The sequence below is a fragment of the Macrotis lagotis genome, chromosome 2, assembly GCF_037893015.1.
Source record: "Macrotis lagotis isolate mMagLag1 chromosome 2, bilby.v1.9.chrom.fasta, whole genome shotgun sequence".
In the NCBI taxonomy this organism is placed as follows: domain Eukaryota; kingdom Metazoa; phylum Chordata; class Mammalia; order Peramelemorphia; family Peramelidae; genus Macrotis; species Macrotis lagotis.
Window position 1 is genome coordinate 3454508 of NC_133659.1, and position 20909 is coordinate 3475416.

At 43.5% G+C, this 20909-nt stretch overlaps 1 protein-coding gene across 4 annotated transcripts in view; it reads left to right on the plus strand.

The window, feature by feature from the left end:
* ERICH3 (glutamate rich 3) overlaps window positions 1-20909 on the plus strand; it is a 126885-nt gene that overhangs the window by 45976 nt on the left and 60000 nt on the right. For all 4 annotated transcript variants that reach the window (XM_074221171.1, XM_074221169.1, XM_074221173.1 and 1 more), the window contains 4 exons: window positions 871-1051; window positions 7642-7828; window positions 12423-12700; window positions 14988-15224. In XM_074221171.1, coding sequence (XP_074077272.1) covers window positions 871-1051; window positions 7642-7828; window positions 12423-12700; window positions 14988-15224 — 883 coding nt within the window. The remainder of the gene's footprint in view (window positions 1-870; window positions 1052-7641; window positions 7829-12422; window positions 12701-14987; window positions 15225-20909) is intronic.

Sequence of the window (20909 nt, forward strand, 5' to 3'; positions counted from 1 at the left end):
GTTGGAGGTCAGGACCACGATCTTGGTAATAATGTCCAGCCCACAGGTAGCTTGGCTTTCAGATCGCATTGATTGTTCCTGAGTTCACCTTAAGGAGGTGAAGAATGCTAAGGAAAAATGAGGCTGAGATGGAAAGCTGGGACTGGGGTTGGAGGCCTTGGTGTGGGCCATCTTGCATGTTCCTCCCTTGACAGAAGAGCCATAAAAGCCCTTGGTCTAGCTCTGGTAGACAGGAGGTGCTTCAGAAATATTTGTTCCCTTAGCCCCTTTCTAATGGTTGCTAGTTCCTGGGAACACAGTGTGAAATTTTCATGGAGGATTCAATAATTCTCCTCAAACCCTGAAATGCTCTGATCTCCTCAGTTTAGAGTTGATCCCAAGCCATCCATGCCTGCCCATCCTGGGAGCCATTGACAGCCACAACTTCCTAGCTGTTATCTCAGGTGATATATTCTCCATTGAGGGCCATGAGTGGGGAGCCTCATTTTGTCTGGAGATCCATCCTCTGAGTATTTCTGAAGTGTCTACCAAGGGTGAGGCCTGGAGGATCAAATGAGATCAGCAGCACAACTTGTCACTGGGAGCAAAGTCAGAAGGGGCCATAGCAGACATCTAATACTACCAGTATGCCCATGGGGCACATTGTAAGATACCTAAGTGTTCATTGATTGGATGTGGTTATGCAAAGGACTTCATCTTGCCTAAAAATGACGTAGAATACTTTTCAAAAAAAAAGAGAGGATTTTGCTTAGTTTATTGTGTATTAAAGAATAACTTTACTTTGGCCCATCCCAAGAGCTACAGAGAAGGGACTTGGGGCTCCCATTATCTGGGTGTTTGGTTAACGAGCACTTTCTTGGTTTGTTTCAGGATTCAGGAAGATATCACAAATCTCCCTTGCACAGCAATGCCTTCATCACCATGATCTATTGGGGGAAGAGTGTTCACCTGAATCATGATGACTTAAATTATAAAGACGAGATCAAAATTTATCAGCAGCACTGCGGCGGGGAAAACCTTTGTGTCTTCCAAGGCAAACTTCTTGAGAAAGGTATCATTCTTCCTGGGGAGGCATCTTCCAGAGGTTGGAGGTGAGGGTATAGACAGAAATGACTGGCCCTGCTCCTTTGGGAGTGCATCCTGTGGTATGTAGACTGCCCACCTCAAAGCTTGCTTCTTAGCAAGGAGAGTTAAGGCTATGGTGACTCTCATGGATTGGGTGTCATGATTTAAGCAGGTACCAGATGAATTTGAAGAGAGATTATCCAAAGGTTGCAGGACGAAGTTGTCTGAGAAGGTCGTGCTTCCTGGTGGGGCTGTGTGGTGAATTATGTCATCACTTATTATTCAGGAAGAAATATACCAGGATGACAGTGTGTCCTCCACACATTCTACCTGGAACCTCGGCTCACAAATCCTAGGAACGTCTGAGTGAGCCATATCCTTCCTATGGTGGGCAAGGCCCAGATCTGGGATGAAGGGTTATTTTTTTTATAGATTTCCATCATATCTTGATCCTAGAGTTAGTTAGCCCCAGATGTGATATCTGCTCTCTGCTCCAAATTGCAGGATATTCGGCTGGGCATTAGAGGTTATCTTTCATCCTAAACTAGGGAGAGGATTGACCTTTCAGGCAGAATAAGAGATTTCAACCTCACCTGGACCAGAATAGCTAGTGACCCCAGGCAGGTACTTTACATTGGGCAACTCTTGAAGACTTCTCTGGTCTTCCTAGTCCTAGCTGGGTATTGTAGCCTTTGTAGTCTTTATTGGCAGAGGGAGTTCTCACACTGGAAATTCCCCAGGGCTGATGAAACTGCAAATCTCTCCCACATTCAGCCATGTGGAACAAGAGTGAAATGGAAAGTTGCAACGGTGCTTTTATGTCTCTCAGACATTCAAGTTTTAATAGCTTATTTGTGGAAATATGTCTAGCAGGAAATGTCATCTTTAAGGGCTTGTTTCCAGATAGTCATTCAATAGAAACTTTTCTTCTGATTTGACATTCTTCATATAATGGTGAGGCAGGAAAGAAATGGGAAAAATTGTTATTTTCAGTCTTGTTAGCTTTTCCAGGACAAAAAAAGAAAAGGGATAATTAACAATGGAATGGATTAACTTTGCAGCGTTGATGTCACAGAAAAACTACTACCAATTGTTGCTATCCAAAGATGAATGGGCCACAGGGTGAACCCTGGGGGTCCCTAAGGAAAAATTGGGTGCTAGTTGTCAGTTGGGCTGTGCTGGGGAGTCTTTATTGGGAAACCAGGCATAGAAAAACCCATTTCCTCTCATGGTGGGTTTTGATTTTTGTGACTCCGAGATCAATATGGTAGCAGCAGAGAAGAAAAAGGACATGGGACATGGAGTCACCAAACCTTCTAGTTTTGTCACCTACTCCCTCTGACACCCCCATCTCTTCAGGCCTCTGTTTTCTCAGTCACTAAAAGGGTGGGCAAGACCAGATGACTTTTTGGTCTTTCCAGCTCCACAACTAGGGTCCTAGGAGCTAAATACTGAGTTCGCTGCCTTCTTCCCTAATAAAATCAGAGATCTGGACTTGGCTGTGCCTGATGTAATCTCGGCCCCTGGGTTTTCCTCACCCGAAGTTAATTAACTGATCTCACCACCTAACTTCTTGTATGTTGTTCATGGGGGCCACTGTTAAGAAGCCAAGCTTTTGGTGCCTAGTTTTAATTCAACTAAATAAATGGATTTTCAATATGAATTTTATCCTATTCCATGTTTGAATTCAGTCTTGCCAAGTGATTATTCTTTCATATATGGATGGTACAATGATGGAAGAAGAGAGCAGAAAAGAACCTACCAATCTTGTTTCTGATCCTTTCATTTTAGATATGAGCACACAGACCTGAAAGGTGGGCAGTGACTTTGTCAAGGGCACACGTTCAACTTGGTGTAGAACTGGGAAAGCAGTTGTCACTAATCCTGGTCAAATCACCAGGTGCCCCCAGGGGTGCCAGACATGACAGAGTGACCAGAGATCCAACCTCAAATCCAAACAGATCTGGGGATAGTCTCTGGGACCTGGGTAAATCTCCAACCCCTCAGGGCTCCAGGTGGCCAAAAAGCTGCCATCTTTGACTTCCCTCAGCTGGGAGTTACCTGGAGCAGAGATCCCAAGTCCAAGTCCTCTTCTCTCTCTCTCTCTCTCTCTCTCTCTCTCTCTCTCTCTCTCTCTCTCTCTCTCTCCTTATGTGCAAGGCCCTGTGCCCTGGTCATCTCGAGAGAAAAATGAAGCTGTGCCTGCCCTCAGAGAGCTCTTATCTTTGGGTCCAAATCCTACTGGTGCCATTAGCATGGGACCATGTCCATTCCCTCCCCCTATCTGTGTTGCAGCCCCCTGTGAAGCCCCTAACAAGGTCCCAATGAGATAACAGCTCCCTTGGAGTGGTAAGGTCTCTGCTGGGGCTCTCGAGTTCCTTCCAGAGTGGCCTAGGCATGCTGAGCCATCCAACACTTGCTTCCTGTTCTGGCAATTCCAAGAATCTGTATCAGAAGGCTTATTAAGAACAGTCTGGAGGCTCAAGGTGGACTTAATACAATTAAGCCAGTCTTGCCTGCCAGGCAGTGACTGTCAAGGGGCTTCTGGAAAGTTCACAGACAATATTGATGCATCCCAGTGAAGGAAGGCATGAGACTTGGCTGAATTCCTTCTCATGATGCTGTGCGGCTGAATTCCTTCTCATGATGCTGTGCTCAGGCTCAGAAGCAGAAGAGGAGGCAACCTATGCTGCAGACTGTTCTGCTTCTAGAGTTTCCCAGGGCTTGCTGCTGTTTGCTGTGCTTAGCAGAGACTCGCCCAGAGGCAAAGGATGGACACGTAGATACTTATGTCCTGCTGTCCTGATGATTTTACCTCCAAGGATCCTGGATTGCCAGAAAAGTAATTGTTCAGGATTGAAAAATTGGACATCCTAGAGCCTCATTGGAGCTATTTAACTGGGCTGAAAAGAAGCTGCCTTTTGGACCCGTCCCCCATTCAGGGACACCTAATCAGCTCCTTCAGTGCTCCCCCCAGAGAAGAGGCCCCTCTATGTGGTGCAGCCAATTTCATTAACAACAAAATATTCCCATCATTGCATCATTGGACCCATCCAGTGCAGGGAATATGGCATATCACAGTAAGATAATTTCACAGTCATAGGATAGGTACATTTTTTCCAATGAAAAAGTATATCCCTTTATTTCCATTAGTTTGCATCCTGGGCTTTCAAATGATTACTTCTCACATGCTGATTATGTCTCGTAGGCCTCCTTGCTCTTTAACTGTCTTTTTACAAGTTGAATGGAGAGTCATTTTTAAAATAGAAAATGGCAGAGACTGGGCTTTTGCTCTCATCTCCACCACCAACAGGTTGCCTCTTGGTCAACTTCTTTCCCCTCATTTCCTCAATCGTGCTAGGAATGGGTTGGATTGGGGGGGGTCTCTTAATGTCCTTCCAGGGTCAGGGATAAGTCTTCATTGGTATTTTGTAGTCTAAATAAATGAATGAATAAATTAAAAAATTTCCTAAATGCTTGCTTGACTAAGGACTGAAGATACAGATAGAAGAAATAGCCCAGGCCCTGCCTTCAAGGAGCTCCCCCTTCCCTGTTAGTTCTTGGATCCCCATTTCTTTTTCCTTCCATTGGTATCAGTGCCTAGCTACCCAACAGGGATGACAGCCAGAGTCAGCAGCAAGACAACCTGTCCCAGGGTGATGGCTGTAAAAGCCTTTCTGATAATTCATGAAAGGACCTTCTCAGTTTTTAAAATTGTAATTTTTTTCCTTGTGAGTCAGGGATGCCTGGGACCTGGGAAGTAGCTATTAGTTAGTTCATGGACAGACCCACTTCTTTTGTCCTGAAACCTATTCTGAGACACAACTAGACACACGACACTCTTTGATCCTGTTGTCCATCCCTGTCCAGAGTCCACTCTTCTCCTCTCCTGCTCACTCACCTCTTGGGTGGGGGGACCTAACATCATTTTCCTTAGATTTCTTGATTGCCATCAGTCTGGCTTCCTCTCCAATCTCTTTTAGAGGAGCTGTGGGGACAGTGGAGCCCCACTGCCTCTTTCTCTTCTGCCATCTTGGCTGCTTTCTCTCTGGACACCAAGTGTTGCTCCATCAATTACCAGCTCTGGGATCATACTAGATGAGCTCATACCTCCTTTCTTCTCTGAATCCATGATCCAATTATCTTAATACTAATCACTGCCTCCCTCCATCTGAGCTCAAGTCCCCTTTCTCCAACATTTTACTGGAATAGTTTGCTGTTACCTGAAACTCAACTTGTCTAGTTCAGTCTTCACACACATGGTTCCCCCTCCTAGCTTTCCTGCCCTTGTTATTTCTCCTTATGTCCAATGAGGTTAGAAGGATGACCCAGGGTGGTCTGTTAGGATTCATCTCCATAGTTGGTCAGTCAGTCCACCCCCCCCCCCATCTTGTGGATATTCCCCCTGTCTCTCTCCAGCCACTGGTCCATCCCTGGTTCAAATCCTCACTATTTTCTTTCTGTGGACAGAAATGTTACAATGATGGAAGAAGAGAGCAGAAAGGAATCTACCAATCTCGTTTCCAATCCTTTCATTTTGGATATGAGCAGACAGACCTGGAGCCACCCCTTCTGTGATGTGCATCCCCTACTCTTGGTCAGCCTCCTGGACTTCCAGAGCTCTCAGACTCAGGCTCCAGCTCCCAGATCCACATTACAGCATATTACCTACTCAGAGGGACTTCCTTGAATACAGATCTCAACCTGTTGCTTGGCAGCCTCTGGGGATTCTATTTCCTGCTGTCCAAAGTCAGAACCCTCTGCCCCCCACCCCGACCTCCAACCACATCAGCTTCTTCCTAGCACTTCAGATGAACAGGAAAGTCAGACTAGGAGGGGAAGGCAGATTCAACTTTAGATGGTGGGTTTCAGTTGGTAGCAATGGGGACCAGTTGACAGTTGGAGGACCAACAGGTTCATCTCTCAGGCATTTCCTCCTGGCTTTGTTGCTCCCTGCTCATGGGACTTTGGGAAATCGATCTGGTCCCATGGACATGGCTACCCATTTACACCCACCACGCTGATCCAGATTACCATCTCACACATTTCTTGTACTATGTGTCTGACTGGGAACGTCCACTCCATTTTCTTCTGCAGTCTAATAGTGCCCATCCATTAAGCCCTCATCCATTCTGATCCATCTTGTCTTTGGATTCTTTCCCTCCCATCCTCACTGGGAGCTCTCCTCTTGACCATCTGGAGGGCAGGACAACAGAGTTGACAGTGAGTTATGGGCCGTCCCCTCATTTGTCATATAGCTGTGTCTGCTCTATGTCCCCCTTCAGTTAGATTATAAACTCCTGGAGGCTTGAGCATGGTGCTGTCTCATGTCTAAAAGGTCATCTTAGACCTCAGAGAATTAGAGGCATGACCAGTAAGGCATGGAGGTGGCAGGGATTGCCCAGCCCTGGGCAGCAGGGTCTTCTCAGCAAGTCTGGCATCTTGTGGGGCTTCACGAAGCCTCATTGATCAATAAAGGACAGCTGCATGGATGAGAGGGAAGGATCCCCATGTGACTGGACAGTCACCTCAACCACAGGAAGGTTCAAGAGTGGCCTCGGACCTTACTCCCCATGACTAACCTGACCACCTAATTGGTCAGTGCTCTGGCCAACTCTAAGGTTGAGGGGTGGAGGAGGCACTAACCATCTTCTCCCCTTGTCCCAGGGAGCTTCCTCTTCTGGTAGTTCTCTGTTCGAGAGAAGTCACAGGTTCAGTCCTTCCTTGTCCCCACATGAATGAGGCTGGGTAGTTCCAGGAAAACTTTTCTTACTTTTCTGACTTGCTCCCTGCCAGTCTAGGATCAAGAACCCCCAATGTCTTACCTTCAGGCCTCCCTTTGATTCATCTCTTTCCAGAGCTTTTAAGGCCGAGGACATTGAACTGCCACACTATAGTGGCCAGCTCCTCCCTGTGTGGGGCAGTTCTGTAAGGGGTGAGGGAGGTTGAGGAAGTTGGTTTGTATGGGGCGGAGCTTGTGCTTTCCTGGACCCTCCAGCCCCTCATCAATGTGTCTGATGGATACTGATGTTCTTATGCCAGTTTTGTTTATTGGGGATAAAATACGTGGTGTAAAAACATGTTCTAGCCCCCTTCTCTCTGGTTTCTAGACCTGGGGGAAAAGAGAGGCTGCATTTGAAGGGAGAGATCCTGGGTTCAAATCCTCATTATTTTCTGTCTGTGAGATCCTAGGCAAGTTCTTTAAGCTTCTTAGATCTTGGTTTTTAGTCACTGTTGAGAGAGTTCACTGATATGTCTGACTCTTTGTGACCCCATTGGGGTTTTCTTGGACAAAGATACTGAGATTTGTCATTTCCTTCTCCAACTCCTTTTGTAGATGAGGTAAACAGATTGGAATGATTTGCCCAGGGTCACATGACTTGTACACATCTGAGGCTGGATTTGAACTCAGATCCTCCTTACTCCAAGTCTAGTGTTCTTTCCACTGTGGTACCTGGCTGCTGCGATTCTATGATTATTCCATAGAAAATTTAAAAACTAACTGGCCTAGCCATTGGCAGAAAGCTGAGCTGGAGCCTCCGCCTCACTCACTCGTGTTTTTCCTCTCCTTTCCAGAGACATTTCAGTTCATTTCCAAACGACATTACGGCTTCCCCTTCAGCCTCACTTTTTTCCTCAATGGAATGCAACTGGACAGGTTGAGCTCCTGCTGTGAGTTCAAGCATCGCAGAGGGGCCAGGCTTGGAGGCAAGAACGGGTACTTTGGATTTGTTGACATCGATGGAGCTTCTCCTTGTTATAAGTATGGAAAACAAAGTCATTGGGGTATGGGAGGGAGAGGGCCACATTTCTTTCCAGTTGTTTTTTGGGCTCTATGTTTATCACTGCCTCCCTTTCTTACAGAAGTCATGTTGATGTAGTTATAAATATCGACATATGATCAATCTATCTTCCATATTACAGATGATATGTATCCATCCCCTTTATCACTGAGTCCCCAAACCCAAAAGCTTCTTTGCAAGCTACTTCCAGCCCACCTTTCTTGGCTCATTGCCTATTACTCCACTTCATGAACCTGGTTCATGTAACACTGGCTTCTGCTTTGGGTCTCAGTGGAACACCCCATCTCCTGCCCCTGTAGCCCCTGGGCCTGGCTTCTTGTAATCTCTGATTTTATTCTCAGCCTCCCTCTGGTGCTCCCTCCCACAGCCTCCAGTACTCCTCCAAATCCCTTTGGTTTTCATTAGGATACACTTGCTGTCTATTTTATGGTGTGCCTACTCTTTCCCCCAACAGAATGTGAGCTCCCTGAGGGAAGAGATGATTTTGCTTTTTGTCTTGTCTATAGTGTCCCCTAATTGTAGGGACTTAATGGCTGTATGAATGAATGAATGAGTTAATGAATAACAATGAATGAATGAAAATAATAGCTTGCACCTCTCTCCTTCACTGTCCAGAATCGAGTGTTCCCTGAAATTAATTTGAGTTCATCTGCTTTTTAATATTGTTGTCCTTTTGACTTTTGTAGTGTTTGTATTTTCTCTTGAGTTGTTGTAAATGAAAACAAAAGGATCCTGCCCCGAACTTCTTCCCAAAGCAGATGAATGGTCTGGCAGTATCTGTTGGTCTGTCCTGATTTTTCTCAGATTGCTTTGCTTTACAGTCCAGAGAGGGACAGTGACTTCTCCAAGGCCTTTGTGATTGACAACGCAGAAACCCTAATGCATCATAGAAGCTATGAGTTGGCTCACAAATTACAGTGTGATGCTGGCTTGATTCCTTTTCACTGATTTACTTCCCACCTCCAATTCATATTTAAAAGATTGAAGGTTGGAAAATGGGACAAGAGTGTGAAATATTTCCCCAGTTATCTTGGATATTTGTGCTGAATTGACAGTTCTTTAGAGTCAGTGGCCTAGATTAGATGGAAGCCAAGCCTTTGACTTAAGAAGACCTGGGTTCATGGGCTAGTTATCTTTGCCACTTACTGCCAGTTATGAGCTAAAGTAAAAGTAAAATGATCCCTACTTGCAAAGAGTTTGTGTAGCTCCCCAAGGTCTTCCCCTCATCCTGATAAATATCCCTAATTTCCCCTCTAGGTCACGCTCTCAGAGTCTTTCACTTGGTTGCCCTCTGGTTTTCTAGAGCCTATCAATGTCTTTCCTTGGCTGGAACATCCAGAACCAAACACTAGAACTGAAAAATGAAATTAAAATATTTCAAAGCCCTGGTTTTCTTGGAGCCTACAAAAGAAAACAAAAATCCCCATTATCTTTTTTCAAATATTATGCTTCCCCATGCCTCCCCATCTTGTCCTTAGGAAGATTTTTTTAAAATGAAGTGTAAAGCTTTAAATTAATACTTAGAATAGTTTGACGTTGTATTCGGTCCAATGCTCTGGTCTTTCAGAACCTTTCTTTTTATTATGACCCTGTCATTCACTGTTCCCCATCCATCCCTCCATGTCATAGGCAGAATTGGAAACCAGGATGTGTACACTGAGCTGGCTCTGGACTCCTAGCAGTGGTGTCCAACAGCCAGTGGTAGCCAGTGGTCACTTGTTCACTTTCTCCATTATAAATAACAGACTTTGATGTACTATATAGGTTAATGTTGCCCCATAACACCCTGTCTAGGGACTGCCTGTCCTCTCCCTTGATTCTTGCACCAGTTGAGTGAGGGGTGTAGCTCTTACGATCCCACTATACAGGGGAGGAAAGAGTCTGAAGAAGGTTCATTGTTGTGTCTGGGACCCAAAGCACATTTTGAACCCAGTGTTTCCTGGGTTCCCAAGTCACTGAGGTTTTGCAGGGCATTGGTTTTTATTAAAATTTTTCCTGGCAACAACCCTGTTCTAGGACAAATCTGAGGCTGATAACAGAATTTGAACCCAGGTCTTCAACTGCCTAGTCCAGACATTTGTTGGCTAAACTTGGGCAGTCTTTGAAGAAGCCACCAGATGTTTTCAGAACCTGTTGGGAAATCTGGGAAGAAAACTCATTACAAAACCAACTAGAACTCAACCCATTTAGAGCTTTGGAAGCAGGAAAGGGAGCTAGCCAGACCCAAGCACCAGCTGGTGTCCAATTCCCCTCAGCAGATGGGCAGTAAAGAGTCTGTGCCCAGAGTGTATGCAATTGGGAGGCAGCTGAGACCCAACACAGGCCAGTTCAGCCACTGGCCTTTGAGCACTACTTTGTGGCGGTCAGAATGTTGACCAATGCATTAGTCTCTGGCAGTGTGACCTTGGGCAGTCTCTTCACTCTCTTGGCCTAAGGTTCCCCCTTTTCTGTAAAATGGGGAGTCAAACTCACTGCCCTCCCCTCACCCTCATTCCTGATCTTTGCAGATGCCTCCTTTGCCTAAAGTCCATGGCCTTTTGCTTCCAAGGACCTCATTACCCTCCCCATAGAGCTCCTGCCTCCCCTTATTGGTTAGGGGGTGAGAACTTCCAGGATGGCTAGACGGCCTGCTCCCATTGAGGATGAATGAGCCAGGAAATGGGATATCTGTGACTTGAGTAACACCGAGGAGGAGCTCAATGGGAGGGGGGTCCATCTATTACAAGGCTATTCCTACAATCAAAGTCCACTCTCTGTTCTAGCTGAGAACGGGGAACACAGGTTAGAGATTGGAACCTGTGTCTTTAAGCTCCATCACCAGCACATTTCCCCTGATCCATCTTGCTTCCCAATCAGCTCATGGAATAAGGGATCTGACCTTGAGAGCCAGGAGGGGTCTCAAGATGATGAGGCCGCACAATTCATTGGTCGGCTCACCCAGTCCCAGGATGCTGATTCCTGATCCGGGTCTGCAGACACCATGCTCCACCACGTGGTCCCTCAGAGAGATTAGTTTGGAGCCTGGAGCCATGATTTCTCTCCTTTTGGGATTGTCCTGTATCTACTGGATGTGACTCCACTTCCCTATGCACCTACAGGTGCATATCCAGGATGAGGATGAAGAGAAGGCTTCTAGGAGGGATCACAGTGTAGCAGATGCCTCTTGCCCTCCTGGCCCGCTGGCTTTCGTTGGTCACAGTGTCTTGAGATGCTGCCCTGGACCTATTGGGAGCCTGCAGTCCAGGGTCAGAGTCTTGGTTAGAGGGTTAGAGTAGAGTCCTCTGCTGTTGGGGGGCTCAGAATAGAGTCCTCTGCTGTGAGGGGGTCAGATTAGAGTTCTCTGCTGTTGGGGGCGTTGTTTCAGAATAGAGTCCTTTGCTGTGAGGTGGGTCAGATTAGAGTTCTCTGCTCTTGGAGTCACAGTAGAGTTCTGTGCTGTTGCGGGGGGTAGTTGTTTATACAATTTAATGTGAGGGAGTATTATCAAGGTCCCCCAGAGCTGTTTCCTTCCTTGGCCCCCCAGAGCCCTTGCCCACCCCTCTTCTGGGCTTCTGAGCTCATGCTGCTTCCTACACTCCCCTATTAGATTACTTTCCAAGGGACCCATCCAGCACAGGAGAACAACAAAGAAGCCTCAGGTCATCAGAAGGCCAACAGGTAACCAGACTCCTCAGCTCTCTGTGGCCATGTTGTCCCCAGGGGCCCTCGCTCCATTGTTCAGAGCTCCATGGTGATGAGATGAGAGCCACCCAGGAGGTGAGTGTGCTCCGTTGCCATGGAGATGGTCTCAGAGAGAGGAGGCAGCTGATTCCCGAGGGCTTCAGCTCTCACAGCTCCAACTATCCTGTCTCCTTCCATTCCTTTGAAATCCTGTTTGTGTGGGTGGTAGGCTCTACTGCCCAGGACTCTTGAATTCTGAAAAAAATAGAATTTCAAATCCAAATTTTAGTGGAATCTCTGTCAGCAGCTGGGTGCTTAATGGTGAGGGTCTTGGACCCTGGTGGTCATGAATCCCTGAGTTGGAATCCTGCCTCAGACATTTACTAAATGTTTAATAGTTGTCTCCCCTTTGGGTCACTGAACCTCTTTGGACTTTCTTTATCAGTAAAATGAAAGGGTTGGATTTGTTGATCTCCCAGGTTCCATTCAGATCTTATAACTGTTATTTTTCACAATTCCCCTTTCTTTTACAAGATAATTTTGGTCATGAAGAAGTTACTAACTCATATGTTTCTGGTACCAATAAGTGAAAATTCATTTTAAATTTAAATTTTATTTTTCTAATTAACAAAAAAATTAATTTCCTCCTCTTATCTCCAAACACACCACCATTTGGAAAACAAACCAGCAGACAGAAAAAGACAAACTTGGCTACATAAATAGTGAGGTCAGACAAATTCATTAGCCATATCTTCTTGCTTCAGTTTAAAAATGCTAATGAGACTTTTAAAAGTGTTTTGCCACATTCCTCATAGGTAATAAGGGGAAGTGACTAAACAAGAAAGCAAAGCTTTGAGACTCTGTGTCACCATGGACTTTTGTTTCTCCTCCAAGGTGCATCATTTCAATGGGACTTGATAAAAAGCCGTTTCCACCTCCAAAAAGAGAGAAAGAGATGATAGAGACAACTGAGGGCCCCATCAAAGAGGGGTTCACCAAACTGAGAGAAAGTTTTCATGAAGAAGTGGAGCGTGTGGGGTCCTCTTCAACAACATATTTGACCCCAGAAGATGACAAGAAAGTTGAAGAGAACCCTGAGAAAGGAAAGGGAAGAGAGGAGGAAACAGGACCAGATACTGCTGAAGATAACCAGGAACTCTTATGTAAAGATGGTAAGGCACAGGGGCCTTCAGAGTCTTGATGGTCCAATGCACTCTCTGAAAATAGGAGGAGTTCGGTAGAAAACTTCCCTAGCCATGTGGGGGTCGAATATGAGTGTGGCTACTGGTATTTGAATGTCCTCTTGAAGCTTTGATTGAGTTTCTGTACCTCAGGAAGGGGCCAGTGCTCCGAGAGAGAGGTGACCTTGGGACTGATCCCAGATTTTAATACTGGAAAACACTTTTTACAGGATCCCACAGTGGGAATGGGTTGATTCAGTAGCAGTCATTCCATGAACATTAATTGCCAGCTTGGAGCCAGGCACGGTGCTTTGGGATGCAGATAGTAAAAAGAAAGATAGCCCTGACCTCCCAAGGACTGGAGGCCATGTCTGTGGTAACATTTCTATAATGGGCCAGGCCAGAGGAGAAGCTTGAAGATGACTCTGTGGGTAGAGAGGGGAGATGTTTGGGCAGAGGCAACCTAATGAGTAAGGAAATAAGAGGAGCTGCAATAAATCAACATGTATTAAGTCTGTCTTCCCCATGACTGGTACTAAACTAGGTCTCTGGGACACAGAGCCAAAAGTTAAACAATCCCTGTCCTCAAAGGGCTTCTAGTGTGTGTGTGGGAAATGGGGACGGTACATACTTCTCTGTGTTTAGAGAATGTGTAGACAGAGTCGGTCCCTGGGAGGTATGTTAATACTTCGGGGATGGGAGAGGCCAGGAAGGCCTTAATGGAGAAGGTAGCTTCTGTGTCACATCCTACAGGGAAAAGAAGTAGAGAGGAGAAACAAGAGGGCATTTCAACCCTGCAGACTGTCCCTGGGAAGGTCTGGGTAGAGACAGGAGGAGTGAAGGGTCTTTTGTGAGAACTAGAGTTTGTGGAAGGGAGCTATATAGAAGGAGGCAAGAAAGGGCAGATTAGGGCAAGGGGTGAAGACACCACCAAGGCAATCAACCTAGGCAAGCAGGATGAGGGCAGAGGCTGCGAGGCCTCATGGGTGTGCTCTTCCCCTCAGGTCATCTGCACATCGGTGGCCTGGAGGACACTGGGCATATTCCGGTGCTCTTTGCAGAGCATCCTGCTGTCTTGAATATACCCCTTCCCCATCTTCTCTTTGTACCTGTCTCGCTCTTTGTTTTTCTTTTTCTCAATTCTGGAATCTTTTTTCCTGCTCTTGTCTTGGGGGGTTTTCTGAAGTAGTCTACCTTTCTTGATTTGTTGAGATTTACTGCCCCTTCCCTTGATAATTAAGTTCCTTGTATTTCAGGATGTGTATAGCTCTCAACTAATTTAGTGGGGTCAGTCCCCGCCCTTGTTAAGGACCCAGAATGTTCCCCCCCAATATCCAATCCGAGGTTGGCACTTTTCCTTCTCTCATTTTCATTTTTATGGATAATTGTTTATTTGCTTAATTGGTTCCACATGAGAGCCCTTTGCTTTCTTTCCCTGGCATGTTGTCATTTCAACATATAAAAAATGTGGGTGGAAAGAAGCAGGCGGACAATTAAATCTGAAAGGTGAAAAATTACGGCCACCAGGGACAGCTGGAGTTTATCTGATGTGACAATTTCCTTTTCTGCCATTGATTTGTTGCCTCTCCATGGAGAATGTTGCAAATTAGTGGCCATAATAGGAATATTTTACTTTCTGAGAAGGTCCGGCTTTGAAATATAATTATTTGATTTGTTAGAGGGATGAATAATGAGTAGGGTTTTCACTCTGAATGAGATATACTTCCTTAGTTCTTTTTTTTTTCTTTTTGGTGTCCACTTATTTCTCAAAGAATAGATACTATTTGCCACATTCCTCCCCAGTGCCTTTAGACCTGATTAATTGAATTTTTCCACTTCACTATTCATTCATTTGATATCCAAATATTTTGATCATCTTTAATGCAAAGTACTCCACTGTTCAGCTTCCAAATTAACTTTTATTATTATAAATCTGTTCTCCTCATTTTTAATTTAGCTCTCATTTATTTTTTTCCTCTCATTGCTTTCCTTTGTCCACTTTATTCATTGTAATGGATCCATTTCAAAATGAACTCTACTTCTGATGTAGGTTTTGGCATTGGCCTTTATCTTTTCTCTTCTAGGGTTTATGTATTAGATTGCAATCAGTGACCATTTGTTGTTAGCTCCTCATAGTATCTCCTGTGTCCACTAATTGTGTGAAAGAGAAATGAATAAAGGCAAAGAAAAACAGGCAATAATGAAGCCAAATCCCTTAGTAAGTTGGAATAGGTTAAGTGCTAGTTTCAGCCTTAAAGTGGTGACTTTCTTTCCTCAGACTATGATGAAGATTTTGAAGTTGATGACGAGAAATCAAATGAAAATGTTAACGAAGATGGACAGAGCGATGATCAGATGAATAGCAGGTCAAAGTCATCCTCAGAGGATGAAAAAAATGAGATAGAGCATGAACAGGAGAGCGAAACCTCACTCAAGGAAACACGAGAGACCTCTGAGTATATGAAATATGAAATTGATGGGTGCTCAGACAATGACTTGGAAGATGATAAACAAGGTTAGTTTTGTTTTAATCCCAGCTTGATTCTTTTGGGGGCAGTATTACAAGGCAACGGGGTTGAGCGACTTGCCCAAGGTCACACAGCTAGATTATTATTAAGTGTCTGGGGCTGGATTTGAACTCAAATCCTCCAGGGCTGGTGCTCTATCCACTGTGCTACCTAGCTGCCCCCACAGCTTTATTCTCTCTCTCTCTCTCTCTCTCTCTCTCTCTCTATATATATATATATATATATATATATATATATATTCCTATTTTTGATGCTTTTGACTATAAATTAAATTAGGTCTTTATAGGTTCTTAGGAGCTATCCTATGTAAAATGAACCAATTTATCTCTAGTAATGTATTAGACAAACATGTAGCTAGAATTTCTGGGCACAATCTTACCTAGAAACCAGGGAGAAGAATTAGATAAGGTATAACAATCACTTTGTGACTTATTTGTTGGTTACTTATCATTTGAAGAAGTTTATCATAGAAGAATGATATAAATAGATGGACCCAATGGAGTTTAGAAATAGACTGGCAAAGCTGAAAGAGAAAGTGGCTTAGAATCATGAGTTATGAGTTCAAATTCTTGCCTAGTGCTAGCCAACTGATTGACTGTAGGAAAATCACTTGACTTCAGTTTACTCAGCTGTTAAAAGGAAATGATGTTTGTCCAACTTATACCAACATTCCCCAGAATTACAGGAGCAATCACAGTAGAAGCCAGAAGCATTGCATAAATGTAAGCTATCAACTTTTAAAAAGTAGAATTTTAGTCTTAGAAAGGTACTTACAAGTCTTCCCGATGAGGCTCAAAATTACTTTCCAGATTAATCTTATGTAAGTCTATCCCACTGGTCTTTTTGAGATTCTTTCTGTGTAACTTAGAGGTGACTTTAGTAGTTTCCCTTCCAATATCATGGACCCTGATAGAAAATCCTTGTGATATGCTGACCCAGTGTCTGGATACCACAAGCACAGTGAATTGGTTGTGTTCTGATGAGCTCTTGGAGGACTTAGTCGAGGTTCTTGTATTCTGTGGAGCAATGCAGAATGATTATTTTCAGAACAACATGGAACCTCATGGTTACCCCAGCAGCCAGTTGGGCCAACCCAAACCTACTTAAACCCTTCTTTATGGGCCTAGCTGACAAATGATCACCACCCTTTTTTTCTTAATTATCTTCAGTGAAGGAGAATCCATGATCTTCTCATGCATAGTATACTTAGAGCAAGTAGTTTTCCCCCTGGAATCAAATCTAAGGTGATTTGCCACTGTGACCATTACACAAAATAGAACATTTGTCTTCTAAAAAAGTCCCTTAAATACTGATGAAGGCTCTCATCCTCTTCTCTATGGACTGAGCATCCCATTCCTTTGGTTGCTCTTAATAGGACAGTCTGGATGCCTTTCACCATCCTTTTTGTCTTCCTCTGTATAGACCAGCTCATTTGTCTATTTTCTAAAAAACAAAAACAGCAAAAACCACTCTCTCCTGAAAATGAAGGGAATAGATTTGGGGATGGGAGAAGGACAATACTGCTTACAGATATCTACCAAACAAGGAAACCATAGACAGTAACAAACAAATGTAGGAATAATTGAGGGAATAGGTAAAAATAATTGAAGGAATAGAAATTCACAGGATACAAAATTCAAGAAAGGATCCAGCAACATATATTATATTGCCTTAAATATCCATTCTCTGTCTCTGTCTCTGTCTCTCTGTCTCTCACATTCTGTCTGTCTTTTCTCTCACTCTCCCTGTCTGTCTCTATATCTCCAAGAAATAATGGTAAAGAGGATGAAGAGCAGTGAAGCCAAAAACTTCCTGTTTTTATGATAATTTCATTCTTCAAAAGCTTGGGGGGAACAATGAAAGGAATTTCTACTCTTCACTTCATTTTCCCCAACAGAAAGGGTCTAGTTTCTGGGGGTGGAAGACATGAGAATCTGGGTGTAGAGTGTGATTACTCTCTTTGAAATTTGTGATAAAGAAAACACAAATCTAAGGAAAACCCAGCATGTGCCCTAGATTTTTGGACAAGAGACCTTCAGCGTTTCAGAGGAGGTCCAGGTAGCATTCCACAGCCTAAAAGACTAAAGGGAATTTCAACTCAGGAGAGATGAGAAGCTCTTTATAATGAAAGTGTGAAGCCACCAAACTAGGTCTGAGGTAGAGTCAAAGGGAAGTGGCCTAACAAGGAGTGACATAGATGTCTCGAGAACAGAGCCTGGGCTGTTGAAAAATGGAAGCAAGTAGAGTGGAGGACACAGGTTAGGAGAGCTTCAGCTGAGGTTCACTACAACCCAAAAGATGATTTAACCAAGAGGATCAGTGTTGCTGCATTAAGGTGTATAGAGTGTTGAGAAGGCGGAGTTTCTCCCCTGCTTTCCATCGGTCTTCCCCATGAAGGATAATTAGCATACTGGAAAGGATAGACTAGAATTGACTCAGAAAGAATGGATCAACATTAGTAAAGAACCTACCAGGAGATTATCTAGTAGCTGCCTTTGAGTTGAAAACTAGAATAGAATGTTCTAGAGTAGAGACCACAGGCAGGTGAGATTGCTCATCTATTATCTCTCAATCCATCCACAAGGATTTGGTTGAGTTCTTGGACAGATCCCTGGAAGGTGATCATAGAGAATGGGCTGGGGAGAGTGGGTGCATCAGATTTGAAGAAGGATAAATGAGAAGCCAGATTTTATAGCCATAACAGCAACACTAGAAGACTATTGGTAAAAAGATGAGCTGTTTTTATTTCTTTAGGGAGAAGTTTCTCAAGAATAGGGCAACCTGTTGTCTTTGTCCTACTCATTTCTGATCTCTTGATTTCTCTTTTCAAGTTAAATAGACAAATGGAGCACTTTGGTGGATGTTCATCATCCAACTGCAATCTCAGATGCTCACTAGCTGTGTGACACTGGGCAAGACACTTAACCCGCCTGCCTCAGTTTCTTCATATGTAAATGGGATAACCATAACACCTATCTTACAGAATTGGCCTGAGGATAAAATAGATAATATTTCTAGAGGAGATTTGCTAACCTTAAAGTGCTTATTCTACTCAACAGTATAGAACTCAGGGGCAGCTAGGTGACTCAGAAGATAGAGTAATGACCCTGAAGTCAGGAGGACCTGAGTTCAAATCCAGGCTTAGACACTTAATAATTACTTAGCTGTGTGACCTTGGGTAAATCACTTAACCCCATTACCTTGCAAAAAAAGTAAAAAAAACCCCAATATATAGAAGTGTCTCTGTTAGAGGGGAGAGGAAGTGTGATGTCTTTTCTCAAGACTATTTTGTATAGTCAAATCCAACTGCTGTATTTTTTTTTTGCTCTTTGCATACCTTAAAGTGAACAGTGTAAGTAAATACAGGCATTTTGGAAATTCTGCCTTTTATCTCCTTGTAACTTCATCATTGTATAGGAAGGGACTTCTCATAAAGAATTTTTAGAGATAGGAAATTTGGCACATGTATCAATAATGGTATGTGGCCACTTATTCCCCTAGGTAGTTAATAGTTGGTGATTCTAAATTCCTTTAAATATCAAAATGATACCCTCCCTCCCACAACATGAACTGGGCATATGTTTGCTTTTTTTAAAGTCTCTATTTTCTCCATCGTTATTTGCTTTAACACTGTTTCTACTCCTTTAAAAGAACTCTGGGGGCAGAATCCAAATGTTGACGCTTGTGTCCCTGATGGGTTATGGATCATTTGACAGACATTTTTCATCTATTGAGCTCTTTGTTCCCTCATCCAAACCAAATTCTTCAGGAGAACAGTGATTTATGTACAAGCATCTTCTAATGGGGCTCAGAATTTTGTTTATATGTCTAATTGAAATGAAATTGATGCATCAGACATTTACACCAGGAGGAAAATCTGATCAAGTGACTTAGTGAATTTTTAAGTTTGTACTGGGTTGATCAAACCAGTCATTGGCCTAATTCTGCTTGTGGACCGTTAATGGATGTAGCTATAAATCTGGATTATACATAAAATATAATTATTGAATTCTAACCTAATCTGATCTTATTTTTCCCACTGGGCTATTCTTTATCTCGTTCCAGATGACCCTCCCAAATTTGCACATCTGGCCTCTGCCTCTCTCTCCTTTGCCCACCCCACTCCCTTCTAAAGTCCTGTAGACTTCTCAAATTCAAGATGGCCAGCCCAGAAGTTTATCTTCCCTCCTCTCCAAGATTTTCCAAACTTCCCTTTGTTACTGTTGCCCAGGTTTCTGTTCTCAGCGTCATTTTGGCTCTTCCCTGTCTCTGCCATTCCCTTGTCTTCCATAACCAAGGAACAGTCATTCTGCACACACATCCCTTGAATCCATCTCCCTCCACTCTTAGAACTGCTCTTCCTAGTTTAAAGGGAGACTAACACTCCTAATTAGTTTTTCTATTTCAAGCCTTTCTCTTTCTTATCTATCCTTCACATGGTTACCAAGGCAATTTCTCTAAAGCATGACTGGTCATCTCATCCTCTGTGTGTCGATCTCGTGGCCTCTTGGATTGCATCCACACTCTTATCTTTGGTCCTCAGGGCTGTTCATGGTCTGGCTCCAGTCTGCCCTTCTAGATTTATGACATCCTCCTCTACTTCCTGCAGATATCCTGATCCCCTAAGCTGCTCATGGCTTCTATTCTATAGCTACTTTCCATCTATTCTAGGCATCTATTATCTACTTAGTTGTTTATAAATAGCCTTCTCCATTAGCACTAGATCTCTTGGAGGGCAGGGAATTATCTCTTTGCTTGTCTTGGAATCTTGAGAACACTGCATGCTGTAATCATTTAATACGTGTTGACTTCTTGTGTGTGATATTCCACCTCCCATCTCTGAACCTTTGCTAAGGCAGATGATCTTCATCCTTGGAATGCACTCCCTTCTCACTTTCTTGGAATTCCTAGCTCTTCTCAAAGATGACCTCAGGTTCCACCTCCTATATGAGGCTTAGCTTGATTTACATGTTGACCTCCCCATCAGACATTAGTACTTCACGCCCAAATTAGTTGCTATGTATGTATTTTATAACTCCCTATGTGTGTGCATGGTTTTCCTTGCTAGGATATCTAGTCAAGCATTTAGGAAGACAAATTGGGGATTACTTTTATATCATCATAGTATGGCCCATAGTAGGTGCTAATATTTGATTAAATATAATCATAATTTTATGCTATTCCAGATTATGAGCAACCCAGAAAGGCATTTTCATCTGTTTTTATTTGAATACCCATACATTTATGTGTGTTTATTGTATATATTTGTTTGTCTATCTGTCTATCTAATTCACAATATTCTTGAAATTCATTTCAAGTTAGGGACTGAAATATTGAAATGGCATCAGGAAATTTTTGTCACTTGTGGGTCTGAAGAATTATCCATTCTCCTTATTAAAATTCCTGCTCAGTCTATAAAGTGCTGCAAATTCAGCCTCACCTGGGTTTGAGATAATCACAGTGAGATTTATTAGCAAGAACTCAAGCCCTGATTATGACTGTGAATTTGGTCCATAGACATCACTGTGTCTATGTGTCACTGTGTCAACTATGCATCACTTGTGTCAACTTCTTCATATTTGAAAATGTTATATCTATTCTTAGAAATGAATTTCTACTCTTCTCAAAAATGTTTGGATAGTTGTGTAAAAAGCAAGACTTCTTTCCCTTTT